The sequence below is a fragment of the Amphibalanus amphitrite genome, unplaced genomic scaffold (assembly GCF_019059575.1).
Source record: "Amphibalanus amphitrite isolate SeventyFive unplaced genomic scaffold, NRLGWU_Aamphi_draft 000523F_arrow, whole genome shotgun sequence".
Taxonomy (NCBI): Eukaryota; Metazoa; Arthropoda; class Thecostraca; order Balanomorpha; family Balanidae; genus Amphibalanus; species Amphibalanus amphitrite.
The window spans coordinates 233,059-260,876 of NW_024882017.1; the positions used below are offsets into that span (position 1 = coordinate 233,059).

At 47.7% G+C, this 27,818-nt stretch overlaps 1 protein-coding gene across 1 annotated transcript in view; it reads left to right on the forward strand.

The window, feature by feature from the left end:
* Window positions 1-27,818, forward strand: part of LOC122393207 (HEAT repeat-containing protein 1-like) — a 158,624-nt gene that overhangs the window by 3,375 nt on the left and 127,431 nt on the right. The window contains exons 3-4 of the mRNA XM_043389035.1: window positions 2,375-2,504; window positions 18,056-18,186. Of these exons, the coding sequence (XP_043244970.1) occupies window positions 2,375-2,504; window positions 18,056-18,186 (261 nt within the window). The remainder of the gene's footprint in view (window positions 1-2,374; window positions 2,505-18,055; window positions 18,187-27,818) is intronic.

The following is a 27,818-nucleotide window of genomic DNA, read 5'->3' on the forward strand; positions in this document are numbered from 1 at the left end:
GCTGATATCCATATCCGATCACATCCTATCCGCTACCGACCGTGGAGAGCTATCCCTTCTCTGCCTGCTGGATTTGAGCAAATGTTTTGATGTGATAGACCACGATAAATTATTGACTAAATTGCAGCTTCATGGTATCGATACAGCTTGGTTTTCGGCATATCTTCACGGCCACACCCAAAGTGTCAGCCTCACTGACGCTCTGGGTGGAAGAACTACTTCATCTCCGCTCCCCAACAGCATCGGTGTTTTCCAAGGCTCCGCCCTCGGCCCGCTTCTCTATTGCATTTTTGCCAACGACCTTAGCTTGTTCGCCGAGGATGCAGTCGTAGTTCAATATGCAGACGACACCCAAATTTTGGTCAGTGGAAAAAAGTCAAATTCATAACGTATTATACCGGATGGAACAGACGCTAGCTTCTCTTGACCTCTGGTTCCGTGCCAACGGCTTAAAAGTCAATGCCGGGAAAACTCAACTGATGCTGCTGGGTAGCGCTCAAAATTTGCGCAATGCCCCAAATGTTACGGTAAAATTTCGCGATCACGTTATCATTCCCGTTTCGGAAGCACAAAATCTCGGCCTGACGTTCGATCGCAACCTCACCTGGAACACTCACGTCTCTGCCGTCACCCGGCGCTGTTTCGGCATTCTCAGTGGCCTGTCACATCTCAGGGGGCGCCTGCCTCCGTCCGTCATCTCCGTGCTGGTCAACGCCTTGGTTCTCTCGCAGCTTCGATACTGTATCACTGTCTATGGCAACGGTTCGAAGAAGAACCTTGCACTCATTCAGAAGACTCTAAATTATGGGGCAAAAATCATTTTCGGACGCAAAAAGTATGATCACGTGTCGGACCTGCTTGAGAAGCTGCGTTGGCTCAGCGCGGAGAACCTTGTGGTGCATGGCACACTGTGCATGGTGCACAAACTGCTGCGCTTCGGTGAGCCCGAGGTGTTAGCCGCCTGTTTGTCAACCGTGGCTGCCGCTAGGAGCTCACTAGGAGCGCAAGCTAGGGTGACCCGACAGGACCACTCACTATATGTGCTCCGATCTACTATGGACGTCAAACCCCTTGAGACCCCACTTTTTTGCGATAATTTTTAAATGCGTCAACTCTCGTTGACAATATTCTGGCAATGTGTGTTTCAGAACCTGCCGAAACTTTTATTACTAAGGTATTTTGACGCCAAACGATTATGAACGGTACTTCTCATTCACTCGTAATGCTAAGGTCAATTCAGGCCCGGGCAGAGGCTTGCGCTCGGCCACACTCGAGCCCCGCCACCAGCGCCATCTGCTCTTAATATCATCTACCAGCGCCCGCTACCGCTACCAGCTACCGCCCACCATCAAGCCTGAATGGAGCGAGAGACGCGAGTGACCGGTCGCCGGGCAAGGAGCGCCGGAGGGGTAGGGCGGAGCTTAGCGCTGGCGTCATTACGTGGCTCCGCCCCATGAGCGCGTAGCCTCTACCCAAACAGCAGATTCGTTCCGTGAAATTTAACATTACGAGTGAATGAGAAGTACCTTTCATAATCGTTTGGCGTCAAAATACCTTAGTAATAAAAGTTTCGGCAGGTTCTGAAACGCACATTGCCAGAATATTGTCAACGAGAAGTGACGCATTTAAAAATTATCGCAAAAAAGTGGGGTCTCAAGGGGTTTGACGTCCATAGTAGAGCCGAAGCAGGCAAGAGGCGCTTCATCAGCCGTGGTCCGGTTCTTTACAACCGCCTGCCACCCGATTTGCTCGGGCTCCCGGTGCCTGTTTTTAAGCACCGCCTCAGGCGGCTGCTGACGGATCCAACCTGACTGAGTTGAGCTAACCATCTGGTGTGTATGTGTGCTGGTATTGTCTGTATCTATGTTTCTTGTATTATCTTGACTATGATGTATGCGAGTGTGATTGTGATGCTTGTCTCTCTTTATCTTGACTTTGAAACCACCGTTTTAATTTTTGACGAGAGGATGTAATAGCCGCTTTTAGTGGATTTCCTTAATACACGTCTGAGTCTGAGTCTGAGAAAAGAATACCTTACCATACTAGCCATGAGTCAGTTGGTACTCGTTTAGCACGTGCGCACGTGCAAGATGCCGCTTCCACATAACAAGAATGGCTGGGCACATGACGCTCAAATTGGACGATTTTGTAGGGTACCTTGCATTAGTCAGTTGGAGGCATTCCGTTACACTTACGCACGTGCAGGGCTCGCTATCGTGCGTGCTCGTTTGTGACCCCCTATAAAGGCGTCTTGTTTTTTGGTAAGCTCCCTTCTTCTTTTCTTTCCAATCGTTTTTTCCTTTTGTATTACATTTTCAGACTGATATGTCCGACGGCCGTGCTGCTCCAGCTGTGAGTGTTGTGCCTCCGGCAGGTGGAGGGCGATCCCGCGCCACCGGTCACCAGTGAGGTGCAGCTGATCTGTGAGAGGGCCGCCGGCGGCGCGCTGCCGGCGGCGCTGCTGCGCCTGCTCGCTACCGTCGCCGGCGCCGACGGGCGCGCTGGTAAGGCCGCAGGCAGACATTGGTACCACGTGAAATGTGGATCAGTCGATTCACGTTTGGAAGTCGCAAACTGGAATCGACTCGACTCATGACACAAAGTGGGCTTCAACATCATGACTCGATTCAATTCATGACTCGAAGAAAATGGCACAAATGCTGAGTCGACTCAAGATTCAACAGTATGGTGAATGGACTCAAGTCCTAAAGGTCCCAATAAACCCAATAAACAATTTAGGTTAACAATTAAAGTCCCAAAAAAATCCCAATAAACAATTAAATTTCAAACAATGACATTTGAAATTGTAGTCAAACCTATTATCATACTTTAAAAAGTCTTGCTGGCCCCCAGGCCGCAAACTGAAACAAATAATAAATTATCCCGCGCCGGGCCGGTGCTCTGAGATTCCGCGCCGGGCCGCGGGGGGGGGGGGGGTGTTTGAACACCCCCCCTTCTAACTCGGCTCCTGGGCCACGTAGCGACACGCGGTAAGCGGCAATCGAAAGAACGTCAATATAAGGACGAAAACGCTTCGGTCATTTTTTGGGTCAGGTCAAAGGTCAGGTCACCAGAGGTCACCAAAGGTTAAATGTTGACTATTTCAACATTTTGGAAACTCCCAACGGCTATGTCGGGAACCGATAGAGCTACAGCGCCGCAAAAAAGCGCATTCGATAGCCCTTTTACAGACCTTTCTGAGTAATGTTCTCAGATTTGACCTCAGGCCAACAGTTTAGCCTCCAGAGGGCAAAAACTCAAAAAATAGCCGTTTTTACGAAAAACGGTTTTTCGGCAATAACTTTTGACTCAAAAGAGCTATGACATTACTTTTGCCAGCATCGTGTTCCTCTCGTCGAGACGCGTCGAATGAACTATAATTTGACCTTGAAAGGTCAACTTGAAAATTTGACCTCAGGTCAAGGTCATGACCTGACCGGAAAAGGTCATGTTGCATATCAGCCGATCCGCAACGTCGAACCGAACACATCTAAGGCGTTTTTAGCGCTCTAGCGCTCCTCTATCAGAAGTTATCATCGAAAAACTGTTAGATTCTGTTCGTGACCTGAGATGACCTCGGGGACATAACGAGGGGTCACAGTTGCCATTTTCTGGTTCAGTGTGTCTATTTTACCTACATCTCGATGTTTGAGAGTGTCTAGAATAGCGTTCGTGCAAAACAGACGCTTTTCAATTTTCTCCCATTGACTTACATATAATGGAGAGGCCGTAAAATTGACCTGACCTTAGGTCACCGATATCAAAATTCCGAGATATACATTTTATAGATAGTGTTGCTCTAATCAATCGCTGAAAGTTTCAAGGCAATCGTTCAGTCGGTGTAGCTATGACGAGCATTCTTATTTTTTCTGAGGTGAGGTCACTTGGCGTGACCCTGGTGACCTGACCTAAGGTGACCTGGGTCTGAAATTTTCACAACATGTGCGGAAAAGATGCACGAACAGGTGTGCCAAAAACGGCGCCGCCGTTTTTGAGATATCTGCGAAAAACTGCAAGGGGGGTGTTCAAACACCCCCCCCCCCGGCCCGGCGCGGGTTATATTAAAAACATTTTACGCGTATAATGATTGATGTGACGTAATTTATTAAATGAAATGTATTAAATGTCAAGTGTCAGCATGCTAGTGCATACGGAGAGCGGTCACAAAGTTCAGGGCCCGACCATGAAGAAAGAAGCATAGATACGGCATCGACTTATTAGACCAAAAATGTTCATTTTTTCAAATAATCACCGTTAGGGCAAACACATTTCGCGCAGCGCTTCGCGAGAGCCCTCAGGGCCTCAATAACCAAGTGGGTCTTGGACACATCTGGCGCGTCCAAGACGGCTGATTTCGTCTCCCTGCTGTCAGCAAAGTTGCCACTGCTAAGCGATTTTCTCATGTTGGGAAGAGGTGGCAACCAGAGGGTGCAAGGTACGGAGAAAAAAGTGGGCACGACTTCAACTCAAAGCCACAGCTCACCGCTTCGCTTATCGTCACCCCACTCATGTGCGCAGGATCGTTGTCCTGGATCATTTGTTAAACGTCTAGTGACGATTAACAAATTGTTAAACGTCTACTGTTAACGCCAGACCCCTTGAGACCCTAATTTTTCGCGATTATTTTTAAATGCGTGGAATAATTTCAACCATATTTAGGAAGGAGCTGTTTCAAGACCTGCCGAAACTTTTTCTTCAAATACATTTTGTTGTCACTTAAATATTTGTGGCACTTGTCATTGACTCGTAATGTTAACTGTTTTTCCATCCTGGATAGAGGCTTTCATACGTCATATGACATTAGGCTCCGCCCACGACTGCGGCATTGACCCATGCCCATCAGCGACCTCTGTCAAAACGACACCCCTGCCATCTGTAAAGGATTATGAATTTCGCTGACGCTTCACGTGCTATGAATCAATTGCAGCAGACGGTCAAACAAGTGTCAGGCTCTTGTTGACTCTTGTATACCTATAGGACCAAGAGGACCATCACTTCTCAACCTACTACTCACACGTGCTTCGAACAAACGTTAACGATTCCAAACAAATGCGATTTTCGATGTAGGATATCTGTTTGAAATACGAGCGAGCCTTACATATGATGTGAAGCGAAGGCAATTCACTTATTATTGCGTTGTTCGATGGTTGCATAGCGATGTACAAATCGGCAGCTACTTGGTGACATCCGACATCCCAGTATCGCTTTATCTGCAACGCCATAGGCTTTAAATACAGGTGAATATTTAATCTTATGTCAGTTATAGGTATGCCATCTGCCCGTCATTTGCAGCTTGTAAAAAATAAAACAAATATCAGCGAACATATCAGCATTGTACAAGCAATGGGCATTTAGCATTTATGGCTCCTCAGTCATCATGTCGCTCTTTGGACACTGTCAGCCAAGACGTTACGCACAACTCCGCTGGCTTTCGGCACCGCTCGACCGTCCCCGCTCCCCGCCACAGCGAGAGTGACCGCGCGCCGGCCCGAAACCGCCGCAGGCCAAGACCACAGAGGCGGGACTTAGTTGTGACGTCATAACGTATCAAAGACTGACTGGTGATAGCCTCTACACACCGGGTGAAAATCTTGCTCGAAATTTAACATTACGAGTCAATGAGAAGTGCCTGAAATATTGAAATGGCGATAAAATATCTAAATTGTGAAAGTTTCGGCAGGTTTTGAAACGGCCATGTCCTGAGCTTGGTTGAAATTCTTCCACGCATTTAAAAATAATCGCGAAAAATTAGAGCCTCAAGGGGTCTGGCGTTAACAGTAGTAGACTTCTCTTCCATTTGACTGTCTCGCTATTTTCACCAGCATGCGCAGGGAAACGCAATGAAACATCATTTTCTTTTTCTTTTTTATTTGTATTTGCGACTTGAGCTTCAATGAACCTGCCAATTCCAGATCGAGCACATTGTCTGGACCGTTTTTCAAAGCTTTATCTGTCTGCTTCTCTTTGTCTCTGGCTCTGCTGAAATGTGTCGTATTTTTAAATAAAATGTATGTTTTACCTTTAAGCGCCCGAAAGGAATCAGCGGTACGGGATAAAATTATTAAACTGCTCGTAGGTAGAAAAATCATTTAAACGTCTCGCCTATCGGCTCGACGTTTAAAAGATTTGTTCTACCTACTCGCGACAGGGGCGGATCCAAGGGGGGGGGGGTCACATGGGTCATGGCCCCCCCCTTGAGGCCCGAGGGCCCAAAGACCTGCCAGGGGCACCACCGGCCTATCAGGGGTATCACAGTCCTGGGCCTGGCAGGGGCACCACAGGACCGCCAGGGGCACCACAGGCCTAGCAGGGACACCACGGGCCTGGTGCCCCTGGGCCCTGACAGGACTGTAACGCCCCTGACAAGCCTGGAGTGTCCCCGGCAGGCACGTGGTGCCCCTGACAGGCCTGAGGCGCCCCTGCAAGGCCGGTGGTGCCCCTGGCAGGCCTGTGGTGTCCATGGCAGGCCTGTGGTGCCCTTGCTAGGCCTCTGGTGCCCCTGACAGGCTTGTAATGCCCCTGGAAGGACTGTGGTGCCCCTGGGCCCTGACAAGCCTGAGGTGCCCCTGACAGGCCAGTGGTGCCCTTGCTAGGCCTGTGGTGCCCCTGGCAGGCCTCTGGTGCCCCTGACAGGCTTGCGGTGCCCTTGGAAGGACTGTGGTGTCCCTGGGCCCTGACAAGCCTGAGGTGCCCCTGGCAGGCCCGTGGTGCCCTTGTTAGGCCTGTGGTGCCCCTGGCAGGCCTCTGGTGCCCTTGCTAGGCCGCTGGTACCCCTGCGCCCGGAGAGGACTGGTGCCCCTGAAAAGTCTGAAGTGCCCCTCGGCAGGCCCGTGGTGCCCCTGACAGGCCCAAGGTGCCCCTGCGAGGCCGGTGGTGCCCCTGGCAAACCTCTGGTGCCCCTGGCAGGTCTGTGGTGCCCCTGGCAGGTCTGTGGCGCCCCCGGCAGACCTGTGTTGACTGGTGCCCCTGCTAGGTCGCTGGTGCCCCTCACAGACCTGTGGTGCCTCTGGGCCTTGACAAGCCTGAGATGCCTGGCTATGACAGGCTCGTGGTGCCCCTGATAGACCAGTGGTGCCCTTGCTAGGCCTGTAGTGCCCCTGGCAGGCCTCTGGTGCCCCTGCTACCCCTGCGCCCGGAGAGGACTATGGTGCCCCTGAAAAGCCTGAAGTGCCTCTCGACAGGCCCGTGGTGCCCCTGGGCCCTGACAGGCCAAAGTTACCCCTGCGAGGTCGGTGGTGCCCCTGGCAGGCCTGTGTTGACTGGTGCCCCTGCTAGGCCGCTGGTGCCCCTCACAGGCCTGCGGTGCCCCTGGAAGGACCCCTGCCCCTAGGGGTGCTCATGGGCCCAACAGGCCCGTTGTGCCCCTGACAGGCCTGTCGTGTATACTTGCTAGACCTGTGGTGCCCCTGCTTCCTGGCAGGCCTGTGGTGCCCCTGGCGGGCCTGTGGCGCCCCTACAAGGCCGTAGGTGCCCCTGACAGGTTTGTGGTGTCCCTGGAAGGACTTTGGTGCCCCTGACAAGCCTGAAGTGTCAAGGACAGACCCTTTAGACGCCAGGGTCAAGTTCGTCGGACTGACAACGATTTGCTTACCTGATAACGTTCCTGGTAAGTACTCACTACTTAGCGTCCACAACATATATACACATAGCACATTCATATATACTTGCTTACAATTGGTAAATGTGGTTGTGGCTAAGAGTTAAGATACTGACTAAAAATAAAAAATAAAAAGAAAAAAACTGAAAATGGGGGCACCACCAAAATGAAGTGGACGAAATCCGTTGAGTTTTTAATTTTGGGTATAGGTAGGGGCACCACTTCGATTCATGACCCTCCCCTTGGAGTTTTCCTGGATCCGCCCCTGACTCGCGATTTAATATTTACTAGAGGTACAGGTTTACGCGATAACTGTATGTTTTGATATGTATGATTAACGGATGCATTAGTTTGGGTGTAGAAACTTGCATTTTTATTGGTATGATTTTTGTAGAACTGGGTAACTGCTTTTAATTGAACTGTAAAGTATGATGGTGATGCATGCGAGTTGTTCGAGCCCTTTGTAAGTTAGGATGTTGCGTTCAGTAACATATGTTACTGAACGCAACCCTCCCTATCCCTACTAGAGATGCCACTTTTGAACCCGCGAACCCGCTTTCTGCGGGTTTTCAAAACCCGCATGGTTTTTGGCGGGTTTGAGAAGCAAAACTTGTCGTGTGGCGGGTATTTGGCGGTCAGACTTAAGAACCTATATATTTTTTTTTTTTAGATGCAAAACACAATGCCAAGTGCATTTGCTCAGGTTAGCAATACAATATTCATCAAAACAGCTTTTAAAACAGAACCAAATATAGAAATATATCAAGGAAGCACATTTCAAATGCAAAACTGAAAACAACCAGCAATAGCATCCACAGTCTAGCAATGACCAAACCAAGGTATAAGCAACAAACTACAAAGCATAAATAATTGCTGATGAAAGCATTCCATAAAACATAAAAGAACCTGAAAGCAAACTTATAGGAAGCTGAACTGAAGTCTATGTGCAGTGTGCACTAGATATACATTATGGAAGAACCCAGAATCAGAGCAAATGCCACATGCTACTTTATTTGCGTCTGGTCGGCATAAAAAAAGAGCTATCAACTAAACAAAATTTGATGCAAATTCATTGATTACCTATCCTATGTTCTGTTCCACCCTATATTACGAAAATAACTCACCAATTACCCTTACAAAAAATCAAAATATTGACTGGGCGGCCCAAATATAACGCAATACAATACTGGCGCACTTCCGACATTCTGACAAGGATTGGCATTTGACTGCGTCAATTTTGGTCTCTGAGGCAAAGGAAAGCTGTCATTGATGACGCAATAATTTTACAATCAATTTTTCTGTCTTGGTTTTTGAATACCTCAAAATAGCAGTTATACATGTTACATACAAAACCACGTAGCTGGTCGCATTTATTTCTTTTGTCTTTTTACGTGCTTATCATTTGTATGACGAGAGAGCCGGAGAACATTACCAAGACCATGTATGAAATTATTACATTTAATTTAGTATTTACTGTCTCTTTATTTCTTAACCGGTTATTAACCTCTAAATGGTAAAACTTTAGCTGTTGTGTAAAATAACTTTATCAGAATGGCACATGAATATGCATTATACATCGGTGTTTTCGCAACAAGTTCGCACTAACTACGGCCGCAATAATTTAGTCGCTGTTACATTCTTTGCAATCAGCTGTTGGTGACGCTTCTGACGCATGTTTCCAGAAACGCGTGGTTCATTGGTGGTTAGTTGGTTTTTGCTGGGATTTTGCATGATTTGTTTTATGTGTAGATCGACTGGATACTTATTATTCACCGTGTCACTATTTATTTTTAACTGGAAATCGCATATCTTTTATATCAACATTCATTTTGATAACAATATCATTCCAGAAGCCTAACATTGAGAGGGAGCCAGAGTAAAATTTTGATCCTCAGCCAATGCTGAAGGGTAAGGTGAGAGAAAGATTTTACTGAACTCTTTTCAGAAAGGAATTTCAAATGTACATATTGATGCATTATTCGTTTTCCACTATCCAGTGTGCACTTCCTGAGGACTTAGCATAGCAATTTCAAGTCCTTACTATTTGTTTGGCTGTCTTTTTCTGCACAGCAATGAAGCAAGTAAGGTTTATATAGCTCTAGCATTGACCCAGCTGTATTTTTTTCTTGCAAAAGCAGGTTTTCAAAATTGCGGGTTTTTTGCGGGTTCGGCTCAGCCAAAATCAGCTTGCGGGTAGTTGTGGTTGGGCAAGGGGTAGCTGCGGGGCGGGGCGGGTAATGAAATTGCAAATTTGTGGCATCTCTAATCCCTACCCTACCCTCCCCTACCCTACCCTACCCTACCCTACCCTACCTTACCCTACCCCTACACTACACTACCCTACCCTACCCTACCCTACCCTACCCTACCCTACCCTACCCTACCCTACCCTACCCCTACCCTACCCTACCCCTACCCTACCCTACCCTACCCTACCTTACCACTACCCTACCCTACCCTATCTACCCTACCCTATACCCTACCCTACCTACCCTATACCCTACCCTACCTACCCTACCCTACCCTACCTACCCTACCCTACCTACCCTACCCTACCCTACCCTACTCCTACCCTACCCTACCCTTACCCTACCTTACCCTACCCTACCCTACTCCTACACTACCCTACCCTACCCTACCCTACCATACCCTACCCTACCTACCCTACCCTATCCTACCCATACTCCTACCCTACCCCACCCTACCCTACCCTACCCTACCCTACCCACCCTACCCTACCCTACCCTACTCCTACCCTACCCTAACCCTACCCTACTCCTACACTACCCTACCATACCCTACCCTACCCTACCTTTACACTACCCTACCCTACCCTACCCTACCCTACCCTACCTACCCTACCCTACCCTACCCTACTCCTACCCTACCCTACCCTTACCCTACCTTACCCTACCCTACCCTACTCCTACACTACCCTACCCTACCCTACCCTACCATACCCTACCCTACCTACCCTACCCTATCCTACCCTACTCCTACCCTACCCCACCCTACCCTACCTTACCCTACCCTACCCTACCTACCCTACCCTACCCTACCCTACCCTACTCCTACCCTACCCTAACCCTACCCTACTCCTACACTACCCTACCATACCCTACCCTACCCTACCTTTACACTACCCTACCCTACCCTACCGTACCCTACCCTACCCTTACACTACCCTACCCTACCCTACCCTACCATACCCTACCCTTACACCACCCTACCCTACCCTACCCTACCCTACCCTACCCTACCCTACCCTACCCTACCCTACTCCTACCCTACCCTACCTTACCCTACTCCCACACTACCCTACCCTACCCTACCCTACCCTACCCTTACACTACCCTACCCTACCCTACCCTGCCCTACCCTACCCTACCCTACCCTACCCTACCCTACCCTACCTAACTCTACCCTACCTAACTCTACCTACCATACCCTACCCTACCCTACCCTACCCTACAATCCCCTACCCAATTCTACCCTACAATCCCCTACCCTACCCTACCCTACCCTACCCTACCCTACCCTACCCTACCCTACCCTACCCTACCCTACAATCCCCTACCCAACCCTATCCTACAATCCCCTACCCTACCCTACCCTACCCTACCCTACCCTACCCTACCCTACCCTACCCTACACTACACTACCACCGACAGTCCAAGTTTCAGCTAAATCGGCCCAGAAACGGCTGAGATATTGCAAAAACAAATTAATTGTATTTACTGGCGAATCCCCTTGGCGAGCGGTGCCTTGTGTCGGCGTTCGTTGGCTCTGATGCTTTTCACTCAGTTTTCTAAGCGAACAACTGAGCCTAAAGCACGTGCCTTCTGCTCGGCGCCGGTCGCGGCCCCACCACGTGCACACCGCTGAACCCGCATCGTCGAAAAATTAATACGACAAATGAATGCACGCGCTGGACTTGGCGTGAAAATTTCACCCCCGTAGCCCTTACCGTTCCCGAGCAATAGCCTGTTTTTGCCGTTTTTAATGTTAACCCTATGGCGCACATGAGCACGCGCCACGGGCGCACCCCCGGCCGCATCGTGCCCAAAATTTAATACGACCTGTTGAATGACGTGACCCACGAGTCGTGAAAATTTCACCCTCGTGCGTCAATCGACAGCGCCGCAATAAGCCTTTTTGGGAGTAACCCCGACGGCGGCGTGGGCGGACTTTTTAAGATTTATAATAGTAGACTAGAGGTACAGGTTTACGCGATAACTGTATGTTTTGATTTATACTATGTTACGGGTGCATTAGTTTTGGGTCATTGACTTGTATTTTTAGCAGTATAATTTGGGTAGATTTGGGTAGCTGTTTTTAATTGAACTGTAAGGGATGGTGATAGTTGCGGGGTGTTCAAGTGTTTTGTATGTTGGGCCCTTTTTGAACTCAACCCTACCCCTACCCTACCCCTACCCTACCCCTACCCTACCCTATCCTACCCTACCCCCTACCCTACCCTACCCTACCCTACCCTACCCTACCCTACCCTACTACCCTACCCTACCCTACCCTACTACCCTACCCTACCCTACTACCCTACCCTACCCTACTACCCTACCCTACCCTACTACCCTACCCTACCCTACCCTACTACCCTACCCTACCATACCCTACCCTACTATCCTATCCAACCCTACCCTACCCTACCCTACCCTACCCTACTACCCTACCCTACCCAACCCCTACACTACCCTAACCTACCTTACCCTACCCTACCCTACTCCTACCCTACCCTACCCTACCCTACCCTACCCTACCCTACCCTACTACCCTACCATACCCTACCCTACCCTACCCCTACCCCTACCCTACCATACCATACCCTACCCTACCCTTACACTACCCTACCCTACCCTACCCTACCCTACCCTTACCCTACCCTACCCTACCCTACCCCTACCCCTACCCCTACACTACCCTACCCTACCCTACCATACCCTACCCTACCCTACCCTACCCTTACACTACCCTACCCTACCCTACCCTACCCTACCCTACCCTACCCTACCCTACCCTACCCTACCCTACCCTACCCTACCTTACCCTACCCTACCCTACACTACCACCGACAGTCCAAGTTTCAGCTAAATCGGCCCAGAAACGGCTGAGATATTGCAAAAACAAATTAATTGTATTTACTGGCGAATCCTCTTGGGGAGCGGTGCCTTGTGTCGGCCTTCGTTGTCAAAGGGTTTTAAGCGAACAACTGAGCCTAAAGCACGTGCCTTCTGCTCGGCACCGGTCGCGGCCCCACCACGTGCACACCGCTGAACCCACACCGTCGAAAATTTAATACGACAAATGAGTGCACGCGCTCGACTTGGCGTGAAAATTTCACCCCCGTAGCCCTCACCGTTCCCGAGCAATAGCCTGTTTTTGTCGATTCTAATGCTAACCCTATGGCGCACATGAGCACGCGCCACGGGCGCACCCCCGGCCGCATCGTGCCCAAAATTTAATACGACCTGTTTTATTACGTGACCCACAACCGGTAAAAATTTTACCCTCCTGCGTCAATCGACGGCGCCGCAATAAGCCTTTTAGGGAGTAACCCCGACGGCGGCGTGGGCGGACTTTTTAAGATTTATAATAGTAGACTAGAGGTACAGGTTTACGCGATAACAGTATGTTTTGATTTATGTTATGTTACGGGTGCATTAGTTTGGGTGATTGACTTGTATTTTTAGCTGTATTATTTGGGTAGATTTGGGTAGCTGTTTTTAATTGAACTGTAAGGGATGGTGACAGTTGCGGGGTGTTCAAGTGTTTTGTATGTTGGACCCTTTTTGAACTCAACCCTACCCCTACCCTACCCCTACCCTACCCTACCCTACCCTACCCTACCCTACCCCTACACTACCCTACCATACCCTACCCTACCCCTACACTACCCTACCCTATCTTACCACTACCCTACCCTACCCTTCCCTACCCTACCCTACCCTACCCCTACACTACCCTACCCTACCCTCCTACCCTACCCCTACACTACCCTACCCTACCATACCCTACCCTACCCCTACACTACCCTACCCTATCTTACCACTACCCTACCCTACCCTTCCCTACCCTACCCTACCCTACCCTACCCTACCCTGCCCCTACCCTACCCTACCCGACCCTAACCTACCCTACCTTACCCTACCCTACCCTACCCCTACACTATCCTACCCTACCCTACCCTACCCTACCCTACTCATACACTACCCTACCTTACCCTACCCTACCCTACCCTACTCCTACACTAACCTACCCTACCCTACCCCTACCCTACCCTACCCCTACACTACCCTAACCTACCCTACCCTACCCTACTCATACACTACCCTACCTTACCCTACCATACCCTACTCTTCCCTACCCTACCCTACTCCTACACTAACCTACCCTACCCTACCCTACCCTACCCCTACACTATCCTACCCTACCCTACTCCTACACTAACCTACCCTACCCTATCCTACCCTACCCTACCCTACCCCTACCCTACCCAACCCCTACACTACCCTGACCTACCCTACCCTACCCTACCCTACCCCTACACTATCCTACCCTACCCTACCCTACCCTACCCTACTCATACACTACCCTACCTTACCCTACCCTACCCTTCCCTACCCTACCCTACCCTACCCTTCCCTACCCTACCCTACCCTACTCCTACACTAACCTACCCTACCCTATCCTGCCCTACTCTATCCTACCCTACCCTAACCTACCCCTACCCTAACCTACCCCTTCACTACCCTACCCTACCCTACCCTAACCTACCCTACCATATCCTACCCTACCCTACCCTACCCTACCCTACCCTACACTGCCACCGACAATCCAAGTTTCAGCTAAATCGGCCCAGAAACGGTTGAGATATTGCAAAAACAAATTAATTGTATTTACTGGCGAATCCCCTTGGCGAGCGGTGCCCTGTGTCGGCCTTCGTTGTCAAAGGTCAATGACCTGCCGGCTCTGATGCTTTTCACGGTATGCTTTTCACTTAGTTTTTTAAGCGAACAACTGAGCCTAAAGCACGTGCCCTCTGCTCGGCGCCGGTCGCGATTCTAATGTTAACCCTATGGCGCACATGAGCACGCGCCACGGGTGCACCCCCGGCCGAATCGTGCCCAAAATTTAATACGACCTGTTGAATGACGTGACCCACGAGTGGTAAAAACTTCACCCTCGTGCGTCAATCGACGGCGCCGCAATAGCCGTTTTTGGGAGTAACGCCGGCTGCGTAACCCCGACGGCGGCGGACTTTTTAAGATTTATAATAGTAGATTGCGCGCCCCTGTTTTTGAAAGCTGACGAGCAGAACTCAGAGTTGCCTCTGAGTTCCAAAAATTTATCTTCAGTACAAGACGGTTCAACAATTAAATCGTCCCCAGACCAGCCACTGGCACAACAAAAAAGTAATCACTCGCATCAGTAATAACATCCATCATTAACACATCCGGTGGTGCTCTTTCCTTTCTGTTGTATGTGCTGTATGTTTTGTTCAAGCTCGACTTCAGCTTCGTTCGTTTTTTTTTTTTGTCAGGAAAGGTGCTTTAATTTAAGCCGGTAGGCTTCTGCATCGATCCTTTGTGTCACTGATTTCTGATGTTTTCTATTTCTTACTTACTTCCCATGTGACGCAAAAAATATATGATGATGATGATGACCCCCGTCAGCATCCCAGAACGTAACCACTATCACCCTGCCGACTGACTTCACCACGTTGCACTCATTTGGTGGCCGTTACTCAGTGTGCCGCGAAATTTGGTACGGATATTCTCTCATCAATTTTACACGTGGTGTGCAAGTTTGAACCTCCTAACTTTTAGGGTCAGGTTACCAGGTCACTTTGAATGACCCAACCTCAAGTCACTTTTTTGCAACTTTATCACCGTGCCAGAGCTACAGTAGATGTCGGAGGCCTTTGATTGTCGCAGGATGCTACAAGCTCATTAGTAGCTACAATTTGTATATCTCGGAATTTGGATATCGATGACCTTTTTCAATTTCTTTTCTTTGGTCAATGCAATGGGGAGGTCAATTTCTCGACCTCCCCATTAAAGTCAATGGGGGAAAAATCAACTCCCTGTTTTTTACCACTAAAACGGATCTCAACGGCCCCATAAACCATACATGACTTCATATACCATCAAACTTCACTACCTTGAGGTCTGTTTTGCTGTTGGGCGGCTGTAAGGTCATGTGACGTCATCAAAGGTCACCAAATGTTTTTTGCCAATAACTCCGCACAGGAACAAGATACAGCCGCGCGGATGGTCTCATTGTGTTCAGCTCGTCAAGGCGCATCGAATGATATACATGATGACCTCGAGGTCACGTGACCTGAGGTCAACCTTTGACCTTGACCTTTCGAGGTCAACATATATATCATTCGATGCGGATTGACGAGAGGATCACGATGATGCCCTTAGTTTGTTTTTATCTTGACTAGTTCGAAAGTTACTCGAGAAAAACTCCATATCTAGCGCCGCCACCATCGCCACTTTGACTTTTTTGACCCCTGTGACGTCATCTTTGACCTGACCTGAAAATTACCTTTGTAAAAATTGTAGACCTTGTCCGTGCGTATCCCATGCCGTTTACCGCTTGTCGCTATCTTGCTTCGTTCTCGAGATCTCAGGGGTCATCCGCCCCCCCCCCCCCCCCGTCGGTTCTAAGTTGGCGCAGTTGGCGGTCGGTGCGCGTGCTAAACATATTAAGATGGTGATGAAGAATGGCTTTGAGGAGCCCCATAGATATCTGCGGTTCTGATGCTTTGTTCTAGACCAGAAGATTTGCCATTTTTCACCAAAAAGTACTCATTTTTCATATTTTCTTGAGTCAATGCTGGTCAATGGTCATTGCAGGGGTGAACTTGAATGATCTGTCGACAAAATTGAACAGAGATGCCCACTTTTTGAAGCTGTAAGAAAGATACTGTAAGAAAGAATTGAAGCGGCGGTCCCTCCCGCGACCTCCCGCAGAGTCCAATTTGTTCCGGATAGGGTGGCCGGGCAGGGTCGGGCCGAGCCGGGCAGTCGAAGTAATTAGCGGAGGAGCGAGTGGATAGCTGCGCTGGGTATGCTGCTGAATTTTCGCTGTAGTGACCAGCGGCACGGGCCGATGCTCTATGCTTGTGTTGGCAAAGACGAACTAAGAATAGCCTGATGATCGACCTGACCTGACGTCACCTGACTCACCCTTCCCAAAATCCCCAAATACTTTATCATGGAACAAAACGATTGTGAAACAATTGACAAAATGATTGTGACAAATCACAGGAGCGGTTGCGTGGGGTTTGACGTGGGTAAAAAGTATAAAAAATAGTTTTGGTGACCTCAGGTCAGAGGTCAGGTCAACGACCCTGAGCTGAGGTTTTAGTGTTTCGCAAATAACTAACAAAAATTGTCCGAGAGCTACAGCAGTGGTACTATCGCATTCGTCTTGTCAAGACGCGTCGAATGACAAATATTTTGCATGGAAAAGTTCAAGTTTTATGTTGACCTCATGTGACCTCGAATGACCTTCTTTTTACCTAGACACATGAATGGTAGCTTATACGGGATTCATAGCCGCTGATCATGAATCCGGCATCCATTTTGGTGAAAGCATTCATTTAGAGCCCTAGGATGGCAAGAATGTCTTCATTTTTATGGCCGACTTGAATAAGTGAAAAAGCTTTTAGCAAGGATACTCTTCTGTGACTTTGATCTTGCAGCAGCCTTGTATCGTTGGATTAAACTGGGTCGCATCTGACTTGATGGAATGGTAATGGGAACGAAGCACCACGCACTTGTTCTTTAATCTTATGACTCTTACTTGCTGGTAAATACCAGGAAGGCGGAGTCTGAGTCCAAATCTGGTGAAATCAACAGTTCTGAGTCGAAATAAAATCGATTTTGGAATTCGGAGCCAAACTCAGTGTCGGAGTCACCAAAATTCATCGACTCCGCATACTTGCCATGGCTACGGAATCGGAGTCAGAGTCTATCGACAGTTCAGCCCGGAGTCGGAGTCGAAATTTATTTTTGGAAGCCTGAGTCGGAGTCGGAGTAACCGAAGATCAATCGACTGCCCGGTCCTGGTAAACACATCACCCGTCGTGAGCTAGTTCCCCTCACTTTTTCTGCTACAGAGATGCGAAATTACGTCGCTATATGTCAGCAAGCAGACATGTGCATGGATCCGAGAAAATGGATCTGGGATCTGATCCCACGGATCCTGATCTCGGATCCGTCGGGATCATAGATCCAGCTCTGTAAGTTATCGAGAGATCCATAGGGATCACATATCCGAGTCTCATTTTTTTGCTTGAGATCCAGTGAGATCATAGATCCTCACTTATTTTTTGTTAACACATTTATCCCAAAAAAGCACTTGTTTCATTTCACAAACGTTCTGTTTTAGTGATGACCACTGACGGTTGTAACCGGCCGCCGGCAGCCGACTCGGAGTGGCCCTGGAGAGGCGCCGACGAGCACGGTGCGCCGCTGACGGAGCTGTTTGCAGCGGCGGCCGGCGGCCTCAGCCAGCGCCCACCGCTCTGCACCGCCGTCGTGGCCGCCATCTTTCGGGTGAGTCGTGGCCCGGATGGCCAGCTGCACAGCGGCACCTGCACCCCTCCCTGCCAGACCGGCGGCGCTCCCGGCCACCTCGGTCCCCCGATCCCCCCCGGCCACCTCGGTCCCCCGATCCCCCTTTGCGGTCTCTGCGCGGCGCACGTCCTTGCTTTGCTATATACGCTTTTATAAAAGAATCAGTTTATTACGGAGCGAGCGAAGTATGAGCGAAAGACTTTCTGAGAATGAGCGGCCGTGGTCACGCTTCTGTGAGGCTTATATCTCAGCAACCACTTAACCGATTTACATGCGGTAATTTTTGTAGGGTAGCTTCATTCCTTCTACCGTATTGGACTATTCCCGATGGGGGAATATTTGTTTTGGATACCTAAATAGCATAGCTGTTCCTAGCACCTAATTGCTGAGCAGCACCAAAAAGCTTACTAGAACCTAATAACTGAATCTGGCACAAAAAATGCTGACAGGTAGCCTTATGTTGCCTGATTGTCTATTCGGAATGATTGCTGAATTGGCACCAGAATTGCAATATTCAGCACCTGTCCTATATCCCTTCGCATTTACCTAGCTTATTTGTGGCCCTGTTCTTGGATTCGTATAACCATGTGAGGCAGAAAATTTACATGACCTTCATTCATGGCACGCTTTTGGCAATGGAAAACATAACATTTGTGGTCCAGGGGGCATATGCATATCCGTCTATCTGTACAGCTCTGATGCACATGTTGTCATACGGCGGCCCCGCCTAAACCCAACCGGCTGTGCCCGCTGCCAATGCCGGACTCCGGCCATCCGAACACGCGGTATCACATCTCCAGCCATCGAATCCAGAGGTGGAACTTTTTGTTTTTCATTGGGGTTGTAGTTTGCCGGAGCCCAGGGTATACCCCCACCAAAACCCGAAAAGTCCCCGGATTCGGCCCACTATTTTTCGGGAGGGGCCCACATTTTCATTTACAAAAATAAAAATAAAAAAGTGGTCCACCTTCAGGGAGAGACGGCTGGCCCTGTCGTCCCTCCATTGGCTATGTGCCTGGTTGTAGGTACTCGGGTATCGCCACCATGGTCGTGGCCATAGGCGGCGGAACGGGGAGGGCACCGGGGCACCTCGCCCCCCTTTGATTTTGGCATTTTAACATAAGCCCTACCTATGGGCGTTGCATGGAAAGAATGGGACCAAAAGTCGGCAGTGCCCCCTTTAATTGAGGGTGTTCCGCTGCCACTGGTCGTGGCGATTCGGAAACGGTAGGTAAACGCCCAAAATCACAGTCCCTATGAATACTTGTTTCTTTCGACATTTGACACAAACATTACTCAGTATTGGAGCAAGGCTCTTTCCCTACGAGTAACAATTTGAGCCACTCGTGGCAATTGACAAAGAAGACCTAAACAGGAATACGTTATTTTTAGACTAAAAAACTTAAAACGAGTCCATCTTTGTATATTAATGCCACGGACGTCTGCAATGCGTCTATTACGGAAACGGGTAGTAGAAACCGGAATAGTGACTGATCACAGTGATCAGACATGAGATATTTTGCAAACGAGGACAACATACCGAACACAATGCCGCAAAGGAACCTAACACTGGATCTAAATAATCTCAACCTGAGGAAATTAAATAATAAATGCCACAGCCTTTTCATATCACCGAATACTTCAGATGATCTTCTTTTTTCAACGAGCAAATGTAGGTATTATGCATTGTTTGGCGAATCGTAAACAAAACTCATACTCTTCACAGCCACGATGGCTAGGAACACATCACGGCTTGTCTGTCTGCCCCTGAGACACTGAACGTACACCGATTTTCAGCTAAATCGAAAGACCCCGCCGTTTACCGTTAAAATGTAAATTGGCCGTTAATTCGTTAATGTTGCAAAATACCACCCCAAAGAGGTACATTTTCGGAATGAAGCGCATCGAGGAGGCCCTGTACACCGATTTTCAGCCAAATCGAAAGACCCCGTCGTTTCCCGTTAAAATGTTGATTGGCCGTTTACTCGTTAACGGTGCAAAATACCACCCCAAAGAGGTATATTTTCGGAATCAGCGCATCGAGGAGGCCCTGTATACCGATTTTTAGCTAAATCGAAAGACCCCGCCGTTTCCCATTAAAATGTTAATTGGTCGTCAACTCGTTAACGGTGCAAAATACTACCTCAAAGAAGTACATTTTCGGAATCAGCGCATCAAACAGACCCTGTATACTAATTTCCAGCTAAATCGAAAGACCCCGCCGTTTCCGGTTAAAATGTTAATTAGCTGTTTCAAAATACCACCCCAAAGAGGTACATTTTCGGAATCAGCGCATCGAGGGGGCCCTGTACACCGATTTTCAGCTAAATCGAAAGACCCCTCCGTTTCCCGTTAAAATGTTAATTAGCCGTTAACTCGTTAACGGTGCAAATACCACCTCAAAGAGGTACATTTTCGGAATCAGCGCATCGAGGAGGCCCTGAACACCGATTTCAGCTAAATCGAAAGACCCCGCCGTTTCCCGTTAAAATGTTAATTGGTCGTTAACTCGTTAACGGTGCAAAATACCACCACAAAGAAGTGCATTTTCGGAATCAGCGCATCAAACAGGCCCTGTATACCAATTTTCAACTAAATCGAAAGACCCCGCCGTTTCCCGTTAAAGGTAGTGTGCCACCTTTGAAAGATTTCCCGTTTTATTTTTCCTAGGATAAGAAGCTTCTGTTTTTACCTAATATCGCAAAAAAAATCAAAAATGGGCCTGGAATAGTGCCTTTTTCGCCTAAAAGTTTATCGGTTTTTAGATATGTATAACAACTGTAGTGGGCTCACCTGCAAACAGGCGTCGGGCAACAATCGCGAATGCGGCGCACTTGTGACAATAAGCAAAGGTCATTATAGTGTTACGACCATACGACGTACGGGAATGAGTTATCAGCTGTCTAATCGTAGACAACACAATGTCGAGCCTTAAACTGTAAGCCTGTATTGGTATTGTTTCTTAAATTTGGCTGTCGAACATTAATTTGTGGTTTGAAATATGATTTTATGTAAAATAATTGATATGAAACAGCCGTCTCTTAAGTTATGACCCCATTACACCACACGCAAGTGGCAGAAATGACAATGATCAGCTGACGCATTTTTCTTGACCGAAGTCAGAGCGCGCGGCCCGACGCACCACGCGTATTTGGAAATTCCGACCTCGACGAGCATCAGAAGCCACCTAACAGGCGTGTTCGAAACCGCAGGAGATGATGATGAACGGGTTTATCGAAACTTGATTGGATGAGCCTATCGGTAATAGCGATTTTAGTGTGTGCATTTATTGTTCATAGTGGTGTGAAATGTGGTTGGGGTACGACCGACAATCCGTCGGGGCGAATTTCGCACTGGGGTACTCAAACTTTGAAGAATTTGAGACGTTTCCATAAGTTTTGAAGGTATGGATAAGTTCTAAAAATCCGGTTCTCCTTATCCGGGTCATTAACTCCATATGGTCCAAGAAAGCTGGCACACTACCTTTAAAATGTTAAATAGTCGTTAACTCGTTAACGGTGCAAAATACCACCCCAAAGAGGCATATTTTCGGAATCAGCGCATCGAGGAGGCCCTGGATACCGATTTTCAGCCAAATCGAAAGACACCGAAATATGCTGCTGTGAGGCTGATATTCGTTGCTGCTGAATTGACAGACGTCGCCAAAACCTTGCATTTGTATCAGATGCGTCATGTTGGCTTACATGTGACTTTAGTTTGCATTCTGTTCGCGAACCTGTCAGTAAGATTATCAGCACTAATTATCGCACAGGATTGGTTGTTATGGTCGTCAACGTTGGTTTTAAGTGTCGTCATTTTACCTAAATATTCGTGCTGATTGGTGGTATTGTGCCAACTGACAAAATTGCGAACAGAGTGATATTTCACTTTAGAAATGTATTTTGATTGTGAGTGGTTCTGTGGTCGTTGACACGCAATATTATGGTCAGATTATGGTGATAGAATGCTACATAGGGTGAAGGCTTAGGTTAGGTTAATTTATTTCTTAAGCTGACTGTTTTCTGTCAAACTGATAAGCACAGCCCACAGGTATGAAATGTTTAGTGAGAAAACCCAAAAGTACAGTGGCGGATCCAGGGGGGGGGGGCAAAATGGGCATTTGCCCCTCCCAAACGGCATAATTTAAACATCATACCTATGGACGAGGCATGAGAATCGATAAGTTGTTATGGTTCCCCCCCAAAAAAAAACTGAGCTGGATCCGCCACTGCAAAAGTATGATGATTGTTATGATTTTTTTGCTTCACACTTTCATGTTACATGTTAAGATTTTTTGGAACACTTTCAATATGATTCACTTAGTATGCTTGAGAAGTGTGAAGTGATTAACTTTCATATCATGATCACTGTCTCAGCCTCAGCGGAATGATATGTTCTTAACAGAGCACTTTCAATGTTTTTAGCATCTGGAATTCAAAAAGATGTCCTAATTTATTGATATCTTCACTTTCTTGATATATCTCAATTATCTGCTTCTGTATGATAAATATTTTGTTCATTTTCATGTGTTTTAGGCTGATTCTTAATTTTCCAATGTTGGGGTTGTAGTTTTGCCATTGGGGTTGTACTTTTAAAAGTTGGGGTTGTAGCTACAACCCCCACAGTATATAAAGTTCCGCATGTGATCGAATCGGCAGTTCTATCTCTGCCCAGCGCCAAATGCGGCCCACAGCCCAAACACATAAACACACGCTTGCTACACTTCGTATCACAATTATTTTATATTTGCCTTTAGTTTAGGTAATGAAAGGTCGGTTAAGTTGCGGACGAAGAAATGCCACTGCCATGCACCCGCGCACCCAGAACCACAAAATCCGCGAGATGGCACGATTTCGTTCCGCACCTCTCGACTCTTCCTCACGTGGGATCTGCCGGCCGGCCGACAGAGCGAATTCACCGCTCCCACGCGCAGTCAGCCGCCGGGCTCCTCCAGCCAGCGGGTCCCAGTCATGCCTTGGAATATAACTGCACTGGCAACTAAATAGAATAGACTTCATGGAATATTATGCCAAAAAGCTCGATTCGACAGTGCTGCCATCCAGGGTTGTGCTCGACTCAAAAAAATTTGCCGACTCGACTCATCATTCAACTTCAGAAAGCCCTGACTCAACTCTGACTCAAACAAGGAGCTGATTTTTTCCCTTGACTCGACTCATGACTCAAGCGGCTCAATGAAAATATGAGTCGACTCAAACTTGACTCAATTTTTTTGTTGAGTCAAGTAAGTTGACTCAAAATTGACTCAGATAAAAAGTTGTTGAGCGGGGCGGGGGTGAAAAAAAAAATCCGGCAGCAGGGCCAGGGCAAAGTTGTTAAGCGGGGTGTGGGGATGAAAAGCTTGTTTCTAGAAAGTTGAGTCAGCTGACTCATTGTTTGACTCAACTTGATGTCAAAATTATTTTACTGACTCAACTCTGACTCAACTCAACGCCTTAATGTTTTTGTCCGACTCAACTCTGACTCAACTCAACAGCTCAACATTTTATCCGACTCGACTCAAATCTGACTCATTTGAGTCAGAGTTGAGTCAAATTTTTGACTCGACTCATGAGTCAAGCACAACCCTGCTGCCATCTACTTTCCTCCTAGATAGGTGCTACGTTAAGCATTTAAGGTTAAGCTACACTTATACCTATCAGTGATCGTCCAGGAAATTACGTGCGTGGTCTGCAGACCCGTGATTGTGAGACACCCTTGTTATCGGTTTCTGTGATTTTCCAGAATTTCCGTGAATTAGGTATTGTACTATGTTGACGTAATAATAACAACTAAGGGATGGTTTCGTAAACGCTTAAGTTTGCCATTTTCTATATTATTTTATCCATAAATAATTTGTTTTGTTAATAAAACATCAATAACACATGAAGATTAAAGAAACAATTATTATATTTCCTATCAGCTGAACTTCATCTGCGTACCGATTTTCTGCAAAACCTGGAAACTCAAAGATCACACACGTAATTTCCTGGACGATCACGCATAGTGTAGCTCGGCCTTTAGGTGCCAGACTCGAGATTTAGAGCAGACAATACCGAATAATTAGTGCCAGAAACAGCTAAATTAGGTGAATTTTGGCCATAGGTGCTGGTTGTCGCTAAATAGGTGCTGCCGACCAATTTTAGGCTGGAACAGCTATTTAGTGCCAGGAATAGGTTTTCTAGGAAGCGATTAAATGGCGTCCATTCCCAATGCGTGTGGGTGACCCCTTATGCACGAGCATATGCCACGTGCAAAAGGCAGAGTTGCCAGTTTTGTAACAATTGCAATATCTCTGTGCCGATTGCGCCGATTGCGATTGCGCTGAAACTTGGCATGTTGGTAGTTACCCTTAACGAGCCTCAAAATTCATTTGCCATGACGTCACCCGGCTGCAAATTTACAAACTGTATACACGTCTTCGGAGACCGAGCCGTGACGTCATGCCAATGGGCGGAGTGAAAGGCTGTAGCGGCGCTTGGCAGGTGACGTCAAGTGCAGGGGCGGAGCGGAAGACTCGCGGATCGTGGAGCTTACCTACTCGATGAGAAATTGTAATGTTGTGTTGAATATTTACAACTATAGTTCGTTTTTTTTTCAAAAGGACGCTGGCTCCAAGTATGTTTTTCGAAAAAGCACGCGTTTTAGCGAGCAAAACGAGCAAAAACTGAACTTGAGAAACTCGAACGTCGCCTTATTTTAACATGTGAGTTATTCCCGATAATTTCCATCCGTGCCTTTTGGAGCCAGATATGGGAACAGTGGTGACGACATGCTGTCGAACTTGTTTTGCAATGAAGCGTATAACTATCATGGACGAAACCGCTTACTCGATTATAACCTCGGCAACAGTGAAAAACGAAGTTTTCCCCAAATTCGTCAAAACCTTGTCCCATCGTACGGACATTGATTGCCTGCTGCCACCAGTGACGTCATCATAGTATGCTAATTTTCCAAGACACAATTTCCAGGTACTTACCGTGCACAATTTGAAATAGAATATTTTTTCGGTAAGAAATTCTTGGCCAGACGCTGAAGCTGCCAAAACTCACGTGAGAGCTTCGATAAGGAACTTGGAGCCAGCGTCCTTTTGAAAAAAAATGAACTATAGCTAAAACCCCTGATCTTGTTTGGGAAAATAGTTCATCAGAAGGACCAAGTTATACTTACGATAGCATAATTGGTAAACACAGTTGCCTGCAAAGTTTGGATGTCAATCAGACCGAGCGTTCACCAAGCGCCTGTGGCCAAGTGGCTATAATCCTGGCATATCACCTAGAGACGAGCCGAGTCAGTGTACGGGTTTTGTGCATTTCGCCGAAAATCATTCTGGATTCTAATGAAATCGGACGTCTAAATAGGCCGACTCGGCGGCGCTCTGAACGGCAGACGGCTTAAAAGATCAACTTGAAACTTATACGCCCGTCTAGCGGCATCGATTTTGGCGAGGCCTTTTTCGGATCTCTAACTATGCTCCAAAATGCCGAAGATTCTGGATTCTAATGAAATCGGACGTCTAAATAGGCCGACTCGGCGGCGCTCTGAACGGCAGACGGCTTAAAAGATCAACTTGAAACTTATACATACGCCCGTCTAGCGGCATCGATTTTGGCGAGGCACTTTTCGGATCTCTAACTATGCTCCAAAATGCCGAAGATCCGAAAAGTGCCTCGCCAAAATCGATGCCGCTAGACGGGCGTATAAGTTTCAAGCTGATCTTTTAAGCCGTCTGCCGTTCAGAGCGCCGCCGAGTCGGCCTATTTAGACGTCCGATTTCATTAGAATCCAGAATGATTTTCGGCGAAATGCACAAAACCCGTGCACTGACAGCGTGCACACCTAGCAAACAACACGGAGACGGTCGAGACGCGTCGTTTCATACCACCCACTCTGACCTGCAACATGCGTGTGAGCCGCCAACCGCGTTCGTCAATAAGAGGGGTTTGCTTTATATTACTTATAGGCTTACGTAAAACCGTTCAATTAGACGTCGGAGCTCATGAGAAAAACTCGCCGCCCCGAGAATCGATCTCGGCTCCTCTAGGTGATATGCGAGGATCATAGCGACTTGGCCATAGGTGCTTGATGGTTAACCGGTCTGATTGACATTCAAATTTGCAGGCAACTGTGTTTTTACCAATTATGCTATCGTAAGTATCCTCATCCATGATACTCGTTGCATCACATCAATCAAACAATCAAAATCAAACACGCTGCAACCATCTATACCAATACGGCCTTGGCAACGATTGTTTACAAACAAAATCGCGCGCTCGCCGCACTGCGCCGCCCGCCGCGTTGTGAAAACAGCTGGCTAACCAACTTCGCCCCGCCCCTTCTCTGACGTCATGGCCGACGTCACGCCAGCGGCTGGTGCAATATGATTGGCGCTCCTAAGGCGTGTATACAGTTTGTAAATGCGCCACCCGGTTACAAATATCCCTTCGCCTGTTAACGATGTATACCAATAATTCTGAGTTTTGAGCTGGGCTGAGGCCTAAGTTGAGGACAAAAATAAATTAAAAAAGTATACCATTTGACAGTGTCCCAAAATTAATCGATTTGGGTGTGGAACGACATCGAAATGAAAACCATTTTCCACTGTCAATTCAACCTTTCAAGATCAATTTTCCACTCCGAACGTAAAAAGCAAAGGGCATATGCGTACACGGTATCTGCGTATTGTACAGTCGACTACAGAATGATGTTCCACTCCTCAGAAGCTATCAGTTGACCGGAGCGCTAAGTTGTGCCGTTTATCACGCAATTAAGCGTGTCGATTATGAGCGTTGGGACAAAGCTATAATTTATGAACTCAGCCCGTGTGATGCGGCACAGCCTACCACTCCAGGCAAATAATTGCCTGTGAAAAGTGGAACATCATCGATAGGCGCTATCACAAGTGTATTCGCGGCCATTGGGGCGACGTAAGAAAAGAAGAAAACAACTGGCCCCAAGAACTTTAAATTATCAGTTAGCATGCACCTTTTCCTTGATCTGTAGAGAATTTACCATTAATTGCTAGAGAAAATTGCATTTAAAATCTTCCATCTATGCTTTTTTCATCGTTTGCACAATATGTTCTTTTATTAAGCTAGAAACACTAATTAGAAATAGTACCCGCATCATCAAGAACAATAGGAAGGCTTGAAGTGAATACAATAATATAAACGGTGTTGTAATCTATGTGAAGACACTTCTAAAATTGCCTGTAGAAATATTGAAGGCAAAAGTTCAACTTTTTCACAAGACGGATGTCTATAAACCTATTCAACGTGTGACAACTCAGCCGGTATTTCGTCGCCTACAGCCCAGCTTTCCCTAGTGACCGATAGAGGCGCTGCTATCGATGTCCGCCCGTGCCGCCTAACGTTCTGTAGTCGACTATACATGGTCTTAACCCTCGCCCATGTAGGGGGGGGGGGGTTGGTGCAACCCCCCCCCTGAGGTTTTTCGGAAATAGTGCAAAAACGGCGGCCAAATTTTGGGTACCTTATGGGGCAAACCTTGCGCATCTTTTGATAAAAAATTTTGACCGGGTCATGTCAGGTCACGGAGTTATGACGTCACAAAGGGAACAGCCTCCGGCCGGATTTTCACAAACTGAGTGCCAA